Raw genomic sequence first — 22,713 nt, 5'->3', positions numbered from 1 at the left:
CTTTTGTGGTCACATATTAAGGGTGTGATTGTAATTTATTAGCCTGGCACGATTCGGGTTGAGCTCTTAAGAATAACTCCATTGGCAATTCCAAGTGGCCAATGGAGAAATGTACTTTTTACTATCTCTTCATATAACTTTCATTCAGGAGTCAAATATCTCCAAAGGGACATTTTCAGATCATTAAGGAGCAGCTAGGCCCGAAGCAGCTTAATCTATGATGTTTACAGGCTGACTGATATTGGGATCAAACAAGGAACCTCTCAGCAGGGAGTCGACACTGAAGCAATCCACTATCCAGCCCTCTACCAGGAAGCTTTCAACAAAAAGGCTATGTATTCACTATTCATTCTACTTTCAAGACTAAAACATGAGGAGATTTGGTTCCTTTTGCAGCTCTTCTAAGACCTCTTGATGTCGACCTGTTGAGAGGTCTATTAACGTTGGATATTGTAGTAATGGGACACAATGGCTGAGAACTTGTGTTTAATCACTCATATAGAGTAGAAATAGCCAAACTGCTCCTTTTCACGCACATGTCAATATGGCACGTCAGCTGGTAAACATTTAAAACTGAACAAGAAAGAGAACTGGACAAAAGTAATGAAGTAATTTCTTTTCAACAAATGTAAAACTTTTCTTGTTTTTTACATCGAAAAAGGGAAAGTTCACGGAAATATGAACAGTCAACTATATTATTGAATCAAACATGCACTTTGTACAACAGAACGGGCATTGAAGATAGGTATCATAATCATCTTACGGCTATTTGATCGTTTCTTTTAAATATAATGCAATAGTACAATATAATCTAACAATTTTATTTAAATAGATAAAATAGGTCAAAGCTTGTTTCCGGCCATACACAACGTGTCAATGTAAATCTATACGGTAACATTTTTATAAAAAGTTGAATTTGAACGTTTATCTTTAGCGTATAAAGTTCTTTGTGCATATTTATAGCCTGCATTGGTTTGGATGGTATACTTCTGGCTCCAATGTCAAAATCTACCAACAGCATCGTTTAACATGAATACATTCTTTAACTTCTAGAAAAAGTGATTCAAATCCAATACTACAGGAATCCCAAAATATCAAGTGTAAACGCTCCGAACGCTGCATTTACAATATGTAGGATAGCAAGCTAACAGCATCAAAACAGTCTAAAGAGAGCCGGAACAAAAGGACTGAGAGAGGTTTGAGTCACGGCCGCCGGGAGACCTACATCTCCCCTTCAGAAGCCTGTGGCTACTCTCACACCATCAACATGACATTCAGGAAAACACAAGCTGACAACACGGCCGCACATCAGAGAGTTAAGACTGGCAACAGAAACCCTTGCAGAGCCACCACTTCCCTAGCTGGGCTTTACAAAACCAAAACACCAAGACACACACAGTTTTGATTCAAAAAACGTTATTATGAAATTATAATAAAATAAAAAAAAGAGTACATGTATCACCACACAGATAAATGCAGGAGATAAGGGGGGCAGGGACATGAATCTTCATTATGGAAGTATGCTGCAGGCATATTGCTGAACAATTGATCCGTTAAGTGCACAACACATGAGCTGTGTTGTATGAAGGTAATTGCCTATTTCTGCTGGAAAGAACCAGAAAAAGGGACCAGGTCCACTGGTTCTGGTTTGGTCGAAGCAACAACATGTGTGTGCCATATGAACAACCTAATAGACAATAACATACAAATATAGGTTGTCAATAAACTCTTCCATGGCAATTTGATCAGAGGAACTACACTATATAGGGGTTCGGGATGTCGCTTTGGGAGAAAGTCTGTGTTAAGGCACCCATCTGCATAACAGATAGTAGGCTTAAGGGGGGGAGGGGGGGGATTTTATATAATTGGAGGAAGAAAAATGGTTGCTGGTAATCGTTTTTCCTGGGCTGGATCAATGGTTAGGGTCACGTATGATCATGTGCAAGCATTGCATGTAAACAACCACTTACATACAGGAACAGACTGACATCGATGGCTCTAAACACGCTACAAACAGGGCCTGGACAGAGACGCTAATAAAGGGACACACATCGGTAATGGCTCAATAATATCCACCGGTATACAAATGGCATGGAGACCATTTCAAAACGGGTCTCCGGAGAGCGGAAACAGTCCTCAGGGCGGGGGTCCGGTGGTTAAAGACCCCCAGGGGAGGGGGGAGAGGTTAAGGCTAGGCAGTCGAGATGCGAGCCCCCCGCCAGGGCTCTCCAGGTTTTTGGTTAAGGTTTAGTAGTAGGGGGATATGGCTTTCCACGGTCTCTGATGCAATACCTGAGAGCTCAGGAGACACACAGGGCACTCTTCTGTACATAAGGTAGGTAGGGACCATCCATTAAACATCACGTCTACTATCAGGTCAGAAACAGCGAGATTTGATCTTATTCCTGGTGCGTGTAATCGTTAAGTGCTTAAGAAAAGGGCAGCACCACAGATTCTTTGTTGCAAACCAGAGAAAATTCACTGAAAAAAAACACATATTTATACACACACAGAGAGAGAGAGAGAGATAGAGAGAGCGAGAGAGAGAGAGAAATACACACAAAATAAGGGGGTTAATTCGATTCCTTGCTTGCTTAATTGACTTTAAGTGCTACGAATAACGCATCTTCAACTGCTTTTAGTGAACAAGATCAGCTGGATTTGGGCCATGGTCGAATATAAAGCCAGTTTTGACTGCTGTGCTGAAGGCAGCCAACCTTGGCAACGTTTTGACATTTAACTTCAGAGTAAAGACTGTACATAAAACGATACATAGGTACATAGATACAATGTAGGACAATCAAGTTCTGCCCTTTAGCAAGGGCATAGTGGGAAGGTTAAGGTCAGCTGGTAAAACACACATTTTAACCAAAGCACAATTATAACAATTACAAAACAACACAGTTATAAAAATAATATAGGAAGGAGTCTAAAACTCATGACATGAAATCATGTCACTTCAGTTGTGGATTATGCTGTGAATGGAGTTGATTGTTCGGTGCATTATGAGCATAACTTGCATGTCCCACAAAGAACAATTGGATCCTCTTGCCGTTTGAACTTGGGGATTACACTTGAGAGAGCAGGTTGTTCTCCGCAGACATGCCGTTCAACAGTACACACAAACGCACAAACAACAAGGTGGGGTTCGGGTGTGGACAGCGATGACCGGCTTCCAGTCAAACCATGTTCTTCATCAAAAGCCCAACTCAGTGTCCCAATCACAACTGAACTGACCACTGCAATGGATCGCATTACGTCTTCTTTTGTTGGTGGCGAGCCATGAGAAAGTAATCCGATACTATGACCGGGGAATGATGTTCTTCTGTAAGTGCCGTCCTGAGAACCAAGAGGTCCAGTGGTGGTGACGGACGTTGACAGACAGTTCACGTCTCCCCCCCCCACTGAGGTGTGGACTCGGTGTCAGCGACGCCATTAGCTTCATCCCAACTTACGAGCACCAGCGGGGCGTGTTGGAGGAGGAGGAGGAAGAGGTGGCGTCGCATGGCGGTATTTGTGTTCCTGCAGCCCAGCTCGGGTCAGTGTCTCGTGTCGCAGGCCCGAAGCGCGAGGGAATGTCTGGTGTCGTCTCCGGGTGGGCCGCTGAAGGCCCGGTCCTAGATCTTCTGGGGGTCCGGGGAGATGGGGCCCGGGGTGTTGGTCCCGTCCAGACTGTGCACGGGGATCTGGAACTGCGGCGGGAGCACGGACGGGAACTGGGGACACAAGTCATGCAGGGAGGGGGAGGGCAGAGGGTGAGCCAGGGGGAGGATGTGTTGGAAGAACATGATAGAGAAAGCACACATAGGCCCTGATGCACTCTTATCTTAACTGGCGCGTACGCAAAGGCTCCCGGACACGGATATTTAGACAAGGTACAATATAGTCAAAGCAATTTCTTTCATGGCACAAGTTGCAGTGTCAGAGGTCAACGGACGCTTTGTGTCTAGTTGGGGGATCCAAGCCCAAAGCGACACAAGGTCACAAGGTGTACCATTTCGACTCGCTCCTAGCTTGAAAGGAACTGGACAGATCTGTAGTCAATCAATGCTGATCATTCCAATCCCCTCCTATAACTGATCCTATAACTGATCCTAATCCTACAACTAAAAACAGCAGGCCATCCCGCACCTCTCTCCCAAAAGTCCAAAAGTCCTATAATGACATGGAACAGCCATGTCAACAAACTTTTCTAAACTGACATCTCCCAGAATTTTAAACAAGTATATTGACCTGCTGGCCATACACCTCAAATCAATTTGTACAATGCTTAAAGAAGGATCAGAAGAAAGACAAAGGCTGAATACGTAGGGCAGGTTTCCCAGGTATAACTCAGCTAATTGACTTCCTTTGGAACAACCTTAATACAGCAACAACTGCTCGGAAAAAGAGACAAGATGGAGCGCGCCCCAAAGAAATGCATAGAGTAAACTAATTCAAATAAAAGGTCTGTCTTTAAATTACTTGTTAAATGTTAAAGTGGGCTATTCATAACATAAGTTAAGCCTCAAAACAACCTTACGCTGTCCATAACCACTACACGAACAGTGGTTATCTGTGTGGAAAAGTGATCAGTGATGGGTAGCAGTGTGTAGTGTGTAGTGTGTAGTGTAGTAGTGTGTAGTGTGTAGTGTAGTAGTGTGTAGTGTGTAGTGTAGTAGTGTGTAGTGTAGTAGTGTGTAGTATAGTAGTGTGTAGTGTAGTAGTGTTGTAGTGTAGTAGTGTTGTAGTGTGTAGTGTAGTGTGTAGTGTAGTAGTGTAGTGTGGTAGTGTGTAATGTGTAGTGTGTAGTGTGGTAGTGTGTAATGTGTAGTGTGTAGTGTGGTAGTGTGTAGTGTGGTAGTGTGTAGTGTGGTAGTGTGTAGTGTGTAGTGTAGTGTGTAGTGTGGTAGTGTGTAATGTGTAGTGTGTAGTGTGGTAGTGTGTAGTGTGTAGTGTGGTAGTGTGTAGTGTGGTAGTGTGTAGTGTGTAGTGTGGTAGTGTGTAGTGTGGTAGTGTGTAGTGTGTAGTGTAGTGTGTAGTAGTGTATAGTGTGTAATGTGTAGTGTGTAGTGTGGTAGTGTAGTAGTGTAGTGTGGTAGTGTGTAGTGTAGTAGTGTAGTGTGTAGTAGTGTAGTAGTGTGTAGTGTGGTAGTGTGTAGTGTATAGTAGTGTAGTAGTGTGTAGTGTGTAATGTGTAGTGTGTAGTGTGGTAGTGTAGTAGTGTGTAGTGTGGCAGTGTGTAGTGTTGTAGTGTGTAGTGTAGTAGTGTGTAGTGTAGTGTAGTGTGTAGTAGTGTAGTAGTGTGTAGTGTGGTAGTGTGTAGTGTAGTGTGTAGTAGTGTAGTAGTGTATAGTGTGTAATGTGTAGTGTGTAGTGTAGTGTGTAGTGTGTAGTGTGTAGTGTGTAGTGTGTAGTGTGGTAGTGTAGTAGTGTAGTGTGGTAGTGTGTAGTGTGTAGTGTTGTAGTGTGTAGTGTAGTGTGTAGTAGTGTAGTAGTGTGTAGTGTGTAGTGTGTAGTGTGGTAGTGTGTAGTAGTGTAGTAGTGTGTAGTGTGTAGTGTGTAGTGTGGTAGTGAGGGTCTGACCTGGAACAGGTGGGCCCCCTGGCGCCGCGTGGCCGGGCTGAGGGGGGCGACCGGACTGAGGGTGCTCCAGAAGTGGATGTTGGACAGCAGGGGGCTGGGGGTGAGCAGCAGGGTGGGCGTCTGGGGGAGGGTCACAGTGAGACACTTCATCAACAACACACATAAACCGAACTCAGTTACACACTCACTTGTCCCGCTTGGTCTTTAACTTGTTTTCTAGAAGAGAAGCTATTATTGACAAATGATTTATTTTAATTCACAACTTGAATATCTCCAATATCACAGAGCCAAGTGTTGATGAGATGATAACAAGATCAGGTGACGGCAGCCTAGAGGTGGGCAGGGTGTGAAGCGTGGGGCAGGCAGAAACGCCAACCCTCTGACGCTTAGAACCATCGTTAGATTAAGTAAAGCGATGCACCAGCAGCCACCTTTTCCCTGCAGTCACGGTTTGTACGACTGAGCTCACCTGCTGTGGGTTCATCTTTAAAAACGCAAAGCAGGTCTGTTTTTGGCAGAAGGCCTGGATGTGAAGCCAGTTGTCTGAACAAATGCAGTGAGCTGGCCCTCCCTTTTGTTAAACACACAAAGAGCGGGGAGAGAACGAGAGCGTACGACAGCGAGGTAATTTAATAAGATGGATGGACAAGGGCACATGCAGTCATTTGGTCTTCGATATGCCACCCAATTGCAAATAGACCTTGTGCAAACAGGATGTTTGTGTTCAGCTGACGGAGCTGGACAGCGATGCCACACAACACCGCTGCCCTCTGGAGGTGGAGAGGGAAAACCTGGGGGTGCTGTTTAGTTTGCGCTATGCAGTGGTGTACCGGTCATCAGGCATACCGGGACAAAACCTTGTGGGCCGGTCCCAGCCGACTATGTCCAGGCCCAGATGAGTACAAGGCTGAGTTTTCTTACAGTTCACCCCTAAAACTCCTAACTAAACTCACTGACTTGATTAGTCCAAAGGCAATGTCATAACCATCTTAAATTAATCAACCAGTGCAGTATAGCTGTGATAGCATCCCCCTCTGGGTATTTCACTGTATGTTATTATTTAAGGAATATGGGCTACACACAACAACAGCAGTCTAAACAGCCTTGAAACATACATCCACGCATACTGTGGGTCAAATAAGAACATCATTCGGCATAGGGTCAGCAATAAGAAAATAGGGGAATGGCTATTGATGGGGATATTTGTATGTATGTATTCTTTTAACTGGGTACATACACCACCTATGTAGTCAGTTCACCTACATGATATACACTATCCATGATCTGTATTAAGGTTCACAGATCCTAACCCTTCAGAGATTGTGGAACGGAACTGAACAATAATCAACTGTGTGCAAAGCTACGGCCACACCTTAGCGTTAGGCACGTAAGAGGCGTAGAAAATCTGCATTTTTGCATATGAAACCATTGGTTTAGACGCGTAGATGCGTTACATGCGCTAATTAGCGCTTTAGCCGCGTTTTTACGCACCTTACTAGGTGCGCCCAACGCACCTAGGCGCAGAGTTCAAAAAATTAAACTTTTTACGCTCCTACGCGTGGCGCCTAGCCGCGATAGCCAATCAGCATTGAGCTTGACCCGACGTTACTGGAAGAGAGATGGAGGACGCACAGAGGCAGAAAGAACATGGACGACCAAGTCATCGTTTCAGTGTGTGCTTTGTGTTTCCTACGTTCCTCGGACTCCCACAACAAATACAGCTCAGCGACGGTGTCGACCTCAGCCACGATTTTGGCGTCGACAACTTCTGAAAGGTGAGTTTTTGACCAACTCAGCATTTGCTGGATTACATTTGTTTCTTTGATTATATTTGTGTCAGAATTGTACATATTTGTGTCCTAATCATGACCTCAGAGAGGCATGAACCCTTAATAGCATGAATAAAACAGCTCCCAACACCCATTCCCTTCATACATATATATTTTTAATTTGGAAGATTAACATCTGTCACTATAGTAAAGAGCCTCCGTTGCCTTGGACGTTGCCCCTGGCCCTACCTGCAGCATGGCGGGCGTGAGCGTGGCTGTGGGCAGCGACGGGCTGCAGATGTTCATGGGGGAGAAGTCCGAGGCGGTGACCAGCAGCGTGGGCGCGCTCAGCTCCAGGACCTTCGGCGGTTTGCGCATCTTTCCGGCGGCGGAGGCGGGGCCGCCGCAGATGGACGACATGCTGCTGTCGGCGTCGCCCCCCGACATGGAGCCACCGCTGTCTGCCTGCAGGGGGTGGAGGGAGTCGTTTTAGAAAGGGATGTCATGCTTTTTAGACTCCTCCCTCTGCTTTAGACCGTTATATGACGTATGTATACATGTTTAACATCTGCTGAGCTAGGAAAATCGTAGTCCGAGCCAGGGGGAGTATTCGCGCCCCGAGAACGCCCTCAATAAGTATGTGAAACAGCTTGTTTACCTTCAAACTTTACTTTACTAACAGTGTGACGTCAGACTGCAGTGGGCGGTGCTGAAGTGCAGAGGTCCCGCCTCCCGGCTACCCGCAATGTTGACAACTTCTCAGGGGTGTGACACACGCGCAAAGCGTTGGGCCAATCGCAACAGAGGGAGCGTGCTGACCAATCACAGCAGACTGGGCTACACTGGAGGGGGGCTTTAAAGCGACACAATACAAACCAGAACGTTTTTGAACAGTGAGAATAATAAGGGCTATTTCTAATACACAGGCATGTAACCCTATTATAGTCGTACCCCTAAATTATTTAATTTAGGGGTACAATTTCATGCTTCTATGTTTCATCATTTGATGAACCATAGAAGCACGAAATGGGACCTTTGATGTCAATAACAGACATCTTGGATTTAGAGGCGTGCAGGATTTAGAGAGTTTGTTAGTATCGTGCTACAGAGGACGTTCTAGCAGTTAAGGTGATACGGCTCATACATGCTTCCAAAGTTGTTTTCTCTGCCGAATCTTAAATCACCATTACTTCGCTAAGGGTTAGTACCTTCAATAAGAGTTAGGCTTCCTGGACACCTATAGTATAACGCAACGCTGTGTGTGTATGGTGAAGCTCTGTCTGAGCAGGGGTTCATTTTTGGTATCCACGTCCGTGTGAGGGTTAAGCTTCTCGGACACCTTTAGTATAACACCATGTTGTGAGGCGAATTTCATTCAAAACACTGTTTGTTAAAACGCTCATACACAGACGGTACTATGAGCGTTATTATAAAAAGTAATATACAAAGTTGCCGTGGGTCGTAACACGCCCCCTCCTCCCTAGAACTCATTTTTATCGTGTTTGAATTCTTGCTGATACAGTGGGTTCACTTACACTCGAATGTAATATAGGTGATCTTTAGAAGCAGCTTTTCCCAAAGCGATCTATAGGCATGGCATGGGCCTGTAATTAATATCAAACACCTATGAAAACAAACGGTTTCCGAAGCATGTGCCATGATTATTTGCCCTCCATGATTTTTTGAGAAAGAAAAGCGTCCATTATTTACACTCTTTTACTACTACTTGTAATACTTTTGAAATTTCAAAGATTAGTTTTGAAGAGTGTAAGTCAATCTTTTTTTTCTCAACACAAAATCCATAAAAAACCTAATTCCTAATGGATAGTAACGGAGGCCTAGCAATACCTTTGTCATCCAATTAGAGCATCAGTGAAAAGATATCCCACATATAATTCACCCAACTCAATTACATTAAGTTCGGTGCCATGTTCTCATTTTAATCGTATGTTCCCTTCTCGCCTTTAGGGACAGGCCACTGTTGGCATGTTGTCCTACTGTCTTCCTAATCATGAAGTCACTGTGTTGACTGATTGACGACATTCATTGATTTTGGCCCAACATCCAAGAAAGTATTTAGCTAAGGGCCGACTACTCATTTAAATGACATCCTGATGATGCATGTCAGCGTACTACATTTCATTTAGCACAGCAAACAAACACTACAGAAAACCGAAGGCCCGAAGATGTGGATTGTGATCCTGCCTGAAGAAACAATCTTGATATAATATTTTTACCAAGATGTTCATTTAGCATCAGAAAATGATGTTCCACTCAGGCCAGTTTAATGAGTGGTGTATATTTAGCCTTCTGGCTCGATAGCCAGGCGGGGGACCATTAATGCACACCTTGAATTGAATGAAGCCATACTTTGGACTAAGGCGTAGGATCTAAAACGATTTTAAATCCTGTGCTCTCACGTCTCTCACCTAACGCTCCTCAAACCTGAACCACAATTTCAAACCAATTCAATGACTGCATCATTATAATGGGTATAACGCAATATGTATTTTAACATTTAGCATGTGTTTCAATTGAGAGGTTTATGGTAGCTAGTGTTTAAAATGTAGCTAGTGTGTAACAAGCAGCTAGTGTGTAACAAGCAGCTAGTGTGTAACAAGCAGCTAGTGTGTAACAGTCAGCTAGTGTGTTACATCAGCTAATGTGTAACATCAGCTAGTGTGTAACAGTCAGCTAGTGTGTAACAGGAAGCTAGTGTGTAACATCAGCTAGTGTGTAACAAGCAGCTAGTGTGTAACAAGCAGCTAGTGTGTAACAAGCAGCTAATGTGTAACAGTCAGCCAGTGTGTAACAGTCAGCTAGTGTGTGCGTGGTTAGTATTTGTTCACTTGCCTTCATCTCCTGAGACTGAGAGGATATGGACTCCAGGTCGCTGTCAATCACCAGCTCCTGGGAGGAGTCAGGCAGCCGATTGGGGGAGGTGCCCCGGGAGGCCAGCTGTGATAGGCCGATATGCTGCTGCTGCGGATGGGTGTGATGGTGGTGGTGGTGATGGTGGTGGTGTTCTGAGGGGCGGAGCTGTTCTAAGTAGAACACAGCCTGAGATGGTAGCGCCGAGGAGTGCGCCAGGATGTCATCCGCCCTTGGGGGAGGGGCTTGGAGGGGATACATGGTGTGATTGGACGAGGCTCCGGGCTCCGCCGTGACCTGCGGAGGGGGCGTGTCCGAGGGCGCGGCCGGCTTGGGCTGGGCGTTTCCAAAGCGTATGACCGTCGGCGACACCGAGGGCTGCTGCTGCTGCTGCTGCTGCTGCTGAGGCGAGGTGGGAGGGGAGGGGGGCCCGGGGCCCGGGGGGGCGGCGTTGGCGTGGGTCGGGGTGGGGGGGCCCCCTGAGCTCCGGTCACCCGTCTTCTCTGCCGGGTCGGCCATCTTGATAGACTTGAAGAGCTGCCGGCCCTTCTGCAGCGAGGTGAGCGTGAAGGAGGTGTAGAGGCCCGAGTGGATGTAGTCGTTGCGGTTGGACTGCTTGGCCGCGCCGGAGCTCTGGCCGGCCGCTCTGGCCCTCTGGTCCCGGTCGCACAGCTCACCGTCCAGTGGGGCCCCGTCGAGCCCCCCTTGCTCGGACAGCGGGGTGAGGCCTGCTGAAGCCGCCGCCCCCTCGCCACCCTCCATCCGCGCTCCGGTGTCCCCCGTCAGCATGTCCGGGTACGACACGAAGCGGTAGACAAACTTCTGGCCATTCACCTTCTTGATAATGTTCTGTGGCCAAGGAGGAGGAGGAGGGACAGACGAAGGGTCAATGAACAAGAAGATGATACCGTGTCTATGGAGCCATAGCATTTTAGCTATAGAAGCAGCTGATTTCAAGTTGATTGTTTGTAAGGATGTATGCCAGACTTTTAATGTGTTGACTCTAACTTTTTATGTGACTAAACCCTAACTAAATACTTTATTATTATTTTTTACTTTAGCTGTTTTTGCTATTTTCAACAATATAGGGATGGATAGGGAAGAGATCAAAACTATGAAAAACACCTTAATATGTAGAAGCGTAGTAGTAGTATGTTTGCTTTGATGACAAATCAGTCAATGACAGAAAGACTGTAGTGTTGTACACAGGTTTGGGCAAGAACAGCTCAATCAATCCAAAATAAACAACATTCCATAGATCGTTGTGGAATTAGTTGAAAAGGCCCGTCAACCTAGAACCTTTCAAGCCTGTTCTCATTCATAAGGCCTCTACCAATGGGAGTTCTAGCCTACCGATTTCTCAAACATTAAAGAGTTTAATATGAGGCGTCTGAGCAGTTTAATAGGAGGTGTGACGACAGCTACTTGGACTTGTCTTCAGTCAAGGCAATAAATACTAAAATGACACAGGTATGGCTCTTTGAAATCTGTTATTAAGTATAAGCCTAAGGGTTAGGCTATATCGCTATGCTCCACTTGCTGCAATCCTATTGATGGGGGGGGTGTAGCCACAAGGTGACCCGGTAACCCAAAACTGGCTGAAACAATGAATGCATGCAATCGAATGCATTACAACCAAATAGGGTAATTGGAGTGCCTATTCAAATATTATTAAAAAGAAAATCAACTTTGTGCAATGAACTAGCAAATTGGAACACAATCATTCCATAGCAGTAGTACTATGTAACCCACTAAATCATATTTCATCTAAAATTTGTAGTTTTAGGGTTTAACCTTCACTTAAAACGGCATTCAATAACTCTTTTTCCAAAGAACTGCGCGTTGTCCTGCTTGTCAAGGAGTCAACTCCCCACATACAAAAAGTGTAGGAGAGCTTCAAAAGCAGTGCCTTTTCACTCCTTCCTGCCTGTGCGAAAGTTAAGCAGACAATTATGCTGCTGCCAAACATACCAGGGAGCAGACCCAACCCTGAACGCCCACAGAAGCAGGCTGCATTTAGAGCCAGGACCACAGCCAGAGTGGGAGGCAGACTATGGCACAGCGAGAGAGAGAGAGCGAGACACACAGAGCACCATAAGGACACTCATATGGAAATTAGAATGCTGCTTGTTTGCAAAAAGCCTACAAAGAGCATGCATCTTCTCAAGCAAATGTACACCATTTGCATTTACTCTGTGACATTGGCGTTGGGGAGTTCCATGCCCTCTCTGAGGGTATTATCTACTAATCCTCAGATTGAAGCAGAGCCCGATCTGAAAAGCAACTGACGTCAAACTAGGAGATTGAAAAAAAAAAGGTTACTAAAGGTCAAATTACTTTCTTTTTATACACAAAAACTACAGTAAAGACAGTAACTCTCGTATAGTCTTCCTCCATCCAACCGTGAGAGCGCACAACGCAGAAGAACACATACACACGCACATACACACACACAAGCACACGCGCGCGCGCGGCACCTTGTCGTAGTAGTAGCGGAGGGCGCGGCTGAGCTTGTCGTAGTTCATGTTGGGCTTATTCTTGCGGGCGCCCCACAGCCGGGCCACCTCCTCGGCCCGCAGCAGCTTGAACTCCCCCTCCTCGTTGGTCCAGCAGATGAGCTGCTTGTTGCTGGCGTCCTGCAGCAGCTGGAGCAGGAACTGCCACAGGGTGACCGAGCTGTCCATTGGCAGTCACTGGGGAGGACATGTGGAAGAGCATTAAGAGGAACACTTTGACATGTTTCAACCTGGACCAGATTCTTCAATCCGTTCTATTTCAAAAAAAATTCACTCCGATCAAAATTGATGGCAAAATAGCAGGGTTGAGTCTAAATATTTGAAAATTATTCCTCAATTTAGTATTCGAATGCTTTGTTTATTAATTATTCTTCCTTTATTTAATTGAAACCTGGAAACCTCTGTGTTTTAGGCTGTGTTGAAGCTCTGCCATTACCAAGTTGGAATGATGAGTGGTTTCGAAAGCCACTGACGTGATACTGCTTTTATGCGTTATTAAAATGCTACTCTTACAGGCAGCAAAAGATACACACTAAGAGTCAACATTGTTTCTTTCTTCTTTTCTCAACCAAATATTTGGTTATTCGTTTGGAAACCTAAAAAAATAAAATGCTTGAAATCATGTAGTAAGAACAGCAACAAAAAAAAAAGAGGGGTCAAGGATAAAAATCCCAGTTATGGGTGAGCTCTGTTCAGCTGGTAGCCACTGGTTATATTTAGTTCCAGTTCTTCTTACTCACAATCAGCAGCTCTTCTCTGATTTTGAATTTTCATGTCACCATTATCTCTTTACATCTCAGGCAGCAAAATAGGCAAAAATATTTATTGTTGCTTCAAAATAAAAGACAATATATTGTCCTATCTTATATAAGCTAAATCTAGAACAGTATGCAATAAGAGGAGAGCAACACAGAAAAGGCACAAGTTTACAAACTAGGACACTTTGTTGTACCTTTTAGGTCAATTGTTTTCAGAATGTTACTCAAGAATGCTTTCATATACATGAATATAAAAATATACTAATTTCATTGTGTAAGGATGAGAATACCAGGAAGCTTAATGAATAAACATAAACAAGGAGCTACAAGGAGCTACAGGGAGCCCGGAACACACACACCCATCGTTGTGTGGCTTACAGACATCCATACAAAAAGGACCGTTTCAGATAGAGCTCAAAGATACAGCAAGCAGAACTGATCCTTCTGGATGCTTTCTTCCCCCTCTCCTTATGGAGGAATATTTGACTCTGTACAATGTCATAGATATACATAAATAGAGGCACTAATGTCAAATAAGCAGCTAAGAAACGTTTGGCAGCTTGGAAGTTGGAACGCAACGCAAGTACACATTTTATAATCGGGATAAACCGATAAATGCAACAGTAACAATTCTAATGGTTTACAGATCACATGTTTGTGATTTTTTACTTGACAAAAGATATGATTATGAATTATCATCAAAATAATTACAGTTAAACTGGGTAATCGATTAAACCTTTCCATCTTTACATCCTGGACAGAAAATGAGCTCAGAAGAACCATTGATTGTCTATGTGAATGATCTGCATCCCAAGGTATGTGGGAATGGACAGATCAGGTGTTTTAACGCCGACGTTGAGCACCCATCTTCTTGTGTGTGATAAGCCGATCCGATTCCAATCCCAGATTCCCCCATTGTGAAATATGGTTGTTTCTTTTACAAATTACTGTAAACTGGGGCAGCCTGGTTAATAAACCCAGTGCTGCCCCAGATAGCCCCTATGAAACATATCACCTTATTGTGGAGGATAATGAAGATTATTTTATAATATAATATATATATTTATAAAAAAAATGACATTTGTAGAAAATGAATATATGTATTTGTTTCATTAACAAACTTCTGCCGCCAGCTGGCGGCAGTCCCGGCAGCTCAGCTCCGGGAGTACAATCCCTTCCTCCGCCGGAGCTATGCCGCCGAGCTCCCCCCGCCGGAGCAACCCGGCTGCAGCCGAGCTGGCGGCCGAGGGAGAAGTCCAAGTATATGTAGGGTCCGAGAGGGTAAATTGGGGTGCGAACTCAGGCCGGTATATTAGTGTAAACACGCGGACCATGCCGGGAAAAGGGAGTGCATAAGACAGGCATATTTGGCAGTGTAAAACATACACAGATTAATATAGCACGGCTTTGGCAGATCTTTGAAATTGGAACGTCTAGGCTTCACAAAAGCCTTGTTTTACATTTGCAGCATTATGCTTCATTCATGCTTTTTAGAGACAGAATTAATTAAGAACTATCCCTTGCTCATCTTCAATTAAAGCAGTGGAGTAGCCATTTAGTCCAACTAAATCAGAAGGAATAAGCAGGGAGAATTATATTTACATTTAGTTGACGCTTTTATTCAAAGCGAAAGTAAAATTGTCAGAAGAAAGAGAAACAATATATATACATTTAATTTAGAGGCACCTTTCAAGACACCCAAGGTGCAAATATATCGCTGTCGGTACAGTAACTTACTTTACCAACAGCAACTTACTGTATCAACAGCGATATATCAATATATCATCCTGACTGTCAGTAGGGATGTTCGTAGAACAAGTGCCAAGCACTTACAATTATCAGGTTAACCTATTACCTGTGTTCAACAAAGATGATAAAATGCTACAAAATACAATTTGTGTGTGCCATGAAGTACAAACATACAATAAGTGGGTACATTAAGTGCCAGGGCGTACAGACATAATAAGTGCGTAAGTGGGCTGTTTTTACGAGACTAAAGGAGGAGTGGGATAAGGAGGGAGCCAGGGAGGCTATGCAGAGTCCCGGTGTACTCTCAACAAGTGAGGCTTGAGTCTTTTACAGAGAGCTCGCTCTACCAATGTGGTGCCAAAACAGAGAAGAGTTGTTCGTTTTTTTTTGCGATCTTCGCTTACTCTCAGCGATGGAGAGAGAGAGTGCTCAAGCTGGGGAGTGCAGTCTGAATAACGCTTGTGGATAGGCAGAGACAGTTGAGCACCTTGTAGGCTCATATCATTGTTTTGATCATCATCTGATGCGAGCTACTACAGGGAGCCAGTGGAGGTCACGTAAAAGGGGGATTCACATTGGAGAATTTAGGTAGGTTGAACACGAGTCATGCAGTGTTCTGGATACAAAGCAGTCTTGAAGGACCCTGGAATAAGGCCTAAAGTGAGGGAGGGTGGTGAGAGGGACAGGGAGAGTTGATAATGGTGGTGAGGAATGGCATGGTGTCGCTCGAGTCTGCTTGGAGAAGGGAGGAGAGGATCGGATCAAGGGGTCAGGTGTTTGCTTGGTTAGACTGTTCTGAGGAGAGAGGAATAAAGTGTGTAAGAGGGAGGAAGGATGGCGGCGGGGGTAAAGGAGGAGCTGATGTCCTTCACCTTCTTGGTAAAGTAGGTTACAAAGTCATCAGCTGTGAGGGAGGAAGGAAGGAGAGGGGGAGGGGTGAGGAGGGAAGAGAACATGGAAAAAAGCCTCCTGGCGTTGGAGTCAGAGAAGTTTTTGTCTAGTAGAAGGCAGAGTTGGCTGTTCACACAGTGGAGGTGAAGTCTGAGGCGAGGTGAAGGTAGTGAGAGAGATCACCAGCACAGTCTGATCTCTTCAATTTTCTCTCAGTTGCACGTAACTCTGCTCGACAAGCCTGCAGAGATTTGGACAGCCAGGGGATAGCTTGCGCTGGTCTGGAGTGGAAGGGACAGATGGAGTCCAAAGAAGAGGAGAGGGAGGATAGTAGTGAGTAAGTGTCGGAGCCCTACTCTGTAGATAGTAGATTGAATTGTTCTAGAGATAGAGAGAGGAGAGGGGCAAGGTATGTAGAACCTTGTGAATATCACATCAAGTTGGTTCACGCCCCTGTGGGTGGGAGGAGACGGGAAGAGTGTAAGGTTGGAGGTGGCGAAAGTCTGTTCATTCAGGTAAGTGCAACTTCTCTGGCAGGATGTTGCAGTCATCCAGGATTACAAGTCGCGAGCCATCCTCAAGAAAGCAGCTGGGGATGGCATCCATCTCATCGAAGAAATCATGGAAGGGTCCTTGTCGATGATAGATAATCATAATGTAGAGCTTGATAGGATGGGTGACAGTGACAGCATGAAGTTTGAATGCAGATCTGGTCAAGTGTTCCAGTGGAAGGACCTGGTAGTACCGCTTCGGCGAGATGAGGAGTCTAGTCCCCCCTTCTCGCCCCAATGGTCTTGGGGTGTGTAGGAATGAGTTGGGGGGGAGAGGGCAAAAGGAGTGGCAAAGTTCTCTGGAGTGATCCAAGTCTCTGTAAGGGCCAGGAAGTTGAGAGTCAAGACAAGAGGGAGGCGAGGGATTAGATGGGGTCCGCCTTCTAACCAGCCAATTGGCAGTTCCCCCCCCCCCCCCCACCAGTTCAAGGTCAGTGAAGGTAGTGTGTTGGGTAGCGCAGATTGGGTGGGTTGAGCACCAAGAAGGGGATCCTCCTGGGATAGTCTCCGGTTAGACATCCTGACAATGATTAAGGTATGGCACATAGCTACGATGGCTGGGTGAGATGTAGTGTTGGGAATCTCTTGGCACCTCACGATTCGATTCCGATTATGAGGTTGATTAGATTCTAAAACGATTATCGATGCATCTTGATGGAACAAAAAATTTTATGTACATTTCCATGCGTGATTTTCAAAAATACATCTGAGTTTGCGACTCAGAGTTTGCTAATCACTTCCTACTTTTGTGATGATCATTAAAGACATCAACAGATTAATTAACTTATCTAATATTTTAATAGAGAAAAAGCTTTTGTCACAAATATGACTTTCTATAAACAATGAAATAATCAATGCAGCTTGCATTACAACACAATATGGAAGTATGTAAAACATAGGTTTCGGTTTTCTTTTCTATGTCATTAAAGAAAAAGCTGCTCTTAAATTAGAAGGAGTTCTTGTGTCTGGCTGTGAGTTTGAGTGCATGCTACGCGTAGGCTGAATCGCAATCGTGTCAAGACAAATCAGATTGGCCAATACACACTACAATACACACATTCAATCATTTTAAAATTACAAAAATTATCCCTCTCCGGCGAACAGAATTTTGCAGCAGGCGAACAAATAAAAAATAAATATATATTAAAAAATAAATAATAATTCTGATTATTAATTTATCTGCATCGAGACGGAATCTTTCTAGAGAGAATCGCGATGCATCGAAGAATCGATTATTTTTCCCACCCCTATTGAGATGTAGCCTCTGCGGGAGTCCCCTGAGGAAGACCATAGAGACACCCTATGTCTTCGTTTGACCAGGTCTTTGTTTGTAGGGGCCTTAAGCTACAGCTGACGCTAGGAATGACTAGCCCTTAACAAAAATGTGCATGTCCGAATAATGCCTTTGAATAGTAGTGTACGCCTTCTATTTTTTTGCGTGAACTTTAAAAGAAAATACAAAAGCGATCGCTGCCCATTCTTCAGTGAGATGCAGGCAAGTAACTGCATCCTATAAACTAGATCAGCGAAATGGTGGTATAAGTGTAGACCACCTTTATCGAGAGACTGGCATATTTAAATGCAGGAAGAACATTACTTTTCTCAGTGACCTAACATAATAACCGGGCGTCTTGTCATGTGATCAGCTCCTGCAATCTGCAAATTTCTAGTTAATTGGCAGATCATGTGTTTAGGGCGTATATTATCTGATAAAGATTGGAGCATCACTAGTAGCAATTCCTCCTGGAAATTCATTCAGCCTACTTTTCTATGTGAATAATCTTAGAAATAAATGCTGTGCCTTTAGTCATTGAACTTAGAACAATTGCACCTTGGCACACGCAATTGCATGTAATAATTATCCAAACTAACTTTAAAATGCCTGAAAAACAGGGAGCTGACCTTACCAAGAGACAATAAAAACACATTGAGACTGTTGATGAAATGTCAGTTGTACTTTGTAGTACACTTTCTGGATATAATACTGCAAGTGTAAATAACTTCTTGTAGAAGGTACTCGCCATATCTTGTGTAGCAAATTAACTTGGCACACCAATTGGTCCAATCAAAAAAGGTAGGTTTAACAGGACCGTCTCAGCGGTTTGATTGCTCACTCAAGTCATTACCCACGCCATTCATATCTAGTTCAGTATGACTAGATGCCTTCGTCTTTGACTACATTAAATTTTTTATTTGTTTATCTCACACCCAACCTATATCTATCTTGGCCTGCAGTCCTGAGTAGCATTTTTCTGTTATTTTTTGTTTAACCTCTCCATTTTATGACAAGGAAAAAAATGCAGGATAGATATTGCAGTGTACACCTTGTTCTCAATTTGCACAATGGGTCAAATACTTCGATGTCTTGTTCAGATCTACAATGTAAGATATTCTTTGAATGCAACCCCAAAACAATCAGAATGTATAATAATAAAAATAATAATAATTGTGCGTGTGTGCATGTTCTTTTCACACATTGTTATGCCATATTATTTGTTATTAACTGTAAAAGACTCCCATATCTGCCGCTCTCATTTAACCGGTTATAGCATTAATATCATGCTGCCTGTGTTTTAAGTCCACACAACTAAACATTAATTTGTTGGCCTTCCTTTTTTGTTCCATGGACAAAAAAAGGAAAAACATTCATATCAATTAAATAACAATATTGGTGGAATCCAAATCCTGAATCCAAGCCCTTGCAAGGAGTTAGCAAACAGTTTTGCACGTTTAACTTATTTTTGGCACAGCACTGTAAAAGGGGGTCCAACTGTAAATCTTATCAGACAACGATATTATGGGTCGACATTGAACATTGCAATCATCTTCATGTTAGAGATCAGAGTGCTGATTTTTGCTGTGTGTTTAAGCATGGCATGTAATCTTCTTATGAGGAGAGTAAATCTGCCCTGACTCATCCAGACCAGCTGGATTGCAGACACACAGCCCTCCCCACTCACAATCTGTCCCAATAGCACAACGCAAAAACACATGTACAGCGGATTTGTATATGAAGCTCAATAAAACAGAACAAAAAGGATGTATTCAATGCTGCAAGGAAATATAAAACCCAATCCGTGTGACGTCTAATATTTCCACACAGGTACACTACAGTTAATAAGTTTGGGGTCACTTAGAAATGACCTTATCTTTTAAAGAAAAAATATTATGATGAAGATAATAATAAATTCATCAGAAAAACAGTCTCGACATTATTAATGTGGTAAATGACTATTCTAACTGGAAATAGCTGTTTTTTTAATGGTATATCTACAAGGGGCTTAGTTTGAGGGAAAAGTACAAACACTTAAAAGGACAATTTAACGGATTGCTTGGTTACTTGACCACCACAACCTAGCAGTGGTTGTTTGACCACTACAACCCAGCAGTGATTTTGACCACTACAACATGTGGCTCAGGAGGTAGAGCGGGTAGGCTGGTAACCGGGAGGTTGCTAGTTCGATCCCCGGATCATCCTAGCTGAGCGTCGAGGTGTCCCTGAGCAAGGCATCTCACCCTGATTGCTCCTGATGAGCTAACTGTCGCCTTGCATGTGTGAATGAATGGTTGAATGTCAGGCAATAGTGAAAAGCACTTTGAGTGGCGAGTGGTTATTAAAGTATGTTATAATATAAATGCAGTCCATATAGCACTCAGTAGTGGTGGTCGGGTCAATCCGAGGCTCGGTGCAGCACTGTCAGACCACTAGTTCGAAGAACTACTACTACCAGCTCCCAGCGTCAGTTTCAGGCAGGAACAAACACAGAACCCATGACACCGACAACCCAAGCCAGCATTTGAACTACATGCAAACCCTCCATATAGTCCAACAGATCCAAAACAATCAGTCTAACGTTAGTTTTCAGCTGTTTTGGTTTAAGTTACGCGTTAGCTTAGCGTGCTAACGTTACCTCGTCGCTGCTCGTCTTCACAGCCGCAGATATGAACGCTTCTTCCCCCGCGGCCGAACTGTCCCAGAAAAACATGGTTAAATCCTTAATGCATGGATCCACAAACGGGCATCTTTCAGACCTCCCTACACCCGGATCGCACGGCCTCTGCCCGTCCTGACGATACGTTTGAACAGGAAATTAAAGCCATGCTGAGATCACTTCCTCATGCGCTGCTGCGGAGCCCATGGCGCGCTGTTATGGTTATGGTTACGTTATGTGATGTTATTGTTCTCGTTATGTTATGTCATTGATATTGTTACGTTATTGCTATGTTATTGTGATGTTATTGCTATGTTATTCTGATGTTCTGGTTATGTTATGTGATGTTATTCTGATGTTGTGATGTTATTGTTATATGTTATTCTGATGTTATTGTTAGGCTACGTGAGACTTATGTGGTATGTGAATGTTTTGTTATCGTTATGTTTTCGTTATGCTATCGTTATTGTTATGATATACCTTTTTATGTCATTGTAATGTTATTGTTATGTTATGGTTCTTTTATTGGTTCTTTATGTTGTTATGTCATTGTTATTTCATTGTTACGTAATTGTTATTGCCAAGAATTTTCATGTCAGCGTCGTGGAATTGTTGTGTTATCATCGTGTTATTGTGCTATCGTCGTGTTATTGTTTTGGCACTTGAATTCCGAATCTGAAGATAAAGTAAATAAAGATAAGTAAAAATTGAAATACGTTAAAAATATTAGCAGGATAGATCACAATAATAAATAATAATTTAAAAATAAAGTAGGTTATAATAAGGGAAACTAAGTCTTTGGTAATAAGTAATGAATAGGCCTACTAATTAGTTATGAGCTGTAGTGAAGTGTAAAGTGTTACTTTCATAAGGGATTATTACATTAATGGAGGACATTAATAATTTAACACCAGGGATACGTTTCAATCCAATACATATCAAAAGCATTTTGTTTACTCGATGCTTACATCTATTCAATGCGTTGTGGTTTACACACACACTCGTTAAAAGACTATTAAAGTGTCTGTAGATAATAAATGCATTGTACGCAGTTAACCAAGCTCACAAAGCTTACCAAATGTTATAGGCCTATGTGTAATCAGACTGAGCTGAGCCTAAACATGTTTGATACAGTAAACATGATTTATAATTGAATCTCATAATCGTAGTAAAATTACGAATCTACAAATGAAGTAAGTAGCCAACATGAAGACCCTCCTTGGGCATGTGGTGGCAATGCAAACCCCCAAAATAAATGGATTTTCACTTAATATGCACATGATGCATGCATTCATTTTACAATGGGAGTCTTGTAGACATATATCCCCGCATAACTAAATCACATGCAACTAAATCATCTTTTCATAACTTTGGATTGATCAAGTAGGTGGCCTGACTGTGTCTATTATGAATGCTATTTTATTTAAGGATAACTCGTATGAAAAGCCAATAAATAATATGAATATTGCAATTATTTTATGCCCCTATACTTTTTCAATTTAATTTAACAAGTAAACAGACCAATTTATAACCTTTACCCTCACCATCTCAGACACTACTTGTTCCTCCGACATACTAAAAGCCAACTCATGCTTAAGGTAACATTATAATATGCATGATATTAATAAGAGGAGTCATTTGTATTTAAATCTATAGTAGCCCCGCAATTGCTGCTTAATCGACCAACCACTGAATTTGAAGAACCTCTAAGACTTTACCACTATTTGTCACCTGTGAGTGGTAACCAGATTTTATTTAACTAAAAAAATATGTAAACCAAACTGTATGTCATCAAAACCTATAGTCAACAAAAATCTTATGATTTCCTCAAATGTTTTGAGTCCAGGTGATATAGTTGCCTTTTCACATACTGATGCCATCACTTTCCATTCAGCCACAGCACAGGGTGGTCCGAGTGCAGTCGGGGCAGTTGAGAAGGAGGGTGCAATTGAAATGCATTTTCCACTTGATTGCTGATTACAACACTTGTGTGATGTAATCAGAAACTGCCAGCCCTAATGCGTCTCAATCCATCTGCTGACAAACAGCTGATACCAGTGACACAACATGAAGGTAACAGCTGATGCCAATCCGCAAAAGGAGTGAGCATG

At 43.3% G+C, this 22,713-nt stretch overlaps 1 protein-coding gene across 1 annotated transcript; it reads right to left on the bottom strand.

Annotated features, from left to right (window-relative positions):
* Positions 1–469: 469 nt before the first annotated feature.
* On the bottom strand, positions 470–20,829 carry elk4 (ETS transcription factor ELK4). The gene is made up of 6 exons (XM_030357260.1): positions 20,582–20,829; positions 12,683–12,898; positions 10,188–11,054; positions 7,584–7,799; positions 5,566–5,685; positions 470–3,716 (listed from the first exon to the last, which is right to left on the bottom strand). Exons 2-6 carry the CDS (start codon positions 12,887–12,889, stop codon positions 3,618–3,620), a joined length of 1,509 nt encoding a protein of 502 aa, XP_030213120.1. The 5' UTR covers positions 12,890–12,898; positions 20,582–20,829; the 3' UTR covers positions 470–3,617.
* Positions 20,830–22,713: the final 1,884 nt, after the last annotated feature.

This window comes from Gadus morhua, chromosome 1, assembly GCF_902167405.1.
Source record: "Gadus morhua chromosome 1, gadMor3.0, whole genome shotgun sequence".
Taxonomy (NCBI): Eukaryota; Metazoa; Chordata; class Actinopteri; order Gadiformes; family Gadidae; genus Gadus; species Gadus morhua.
Note: the sequence above shows the minus strand (reverse complement) of the source record. Positions and strands in the feature narration are given on the sequence as shown.

Excerpts from the sequence above, each read along its gene's own strand:
- elk4 (XM_030357260.1), bottom strand. The coding sequence starts at position 12,889 with ATGGACAGCTCGGTCACCCTGTGGCAGTTCCTGCTCCAGCTGCTGCAG. Across the intron at positions 7,800-10,187 it reads CTCAGTCTCAGGAGATGAAG|GCAGACAGCGGTGGCTCCAT; the intron begins GCAAGTGAACAA and ends CACCCCCTGCAG. Across the intron at positions 5,686-7,583 it reads TCACGCCCGCCATGCTGCAG|ACGCCCACCCTGCTGCTCAC; the intron begins GTAGGGCCAGGG and ends ACCCTCCCCCAG.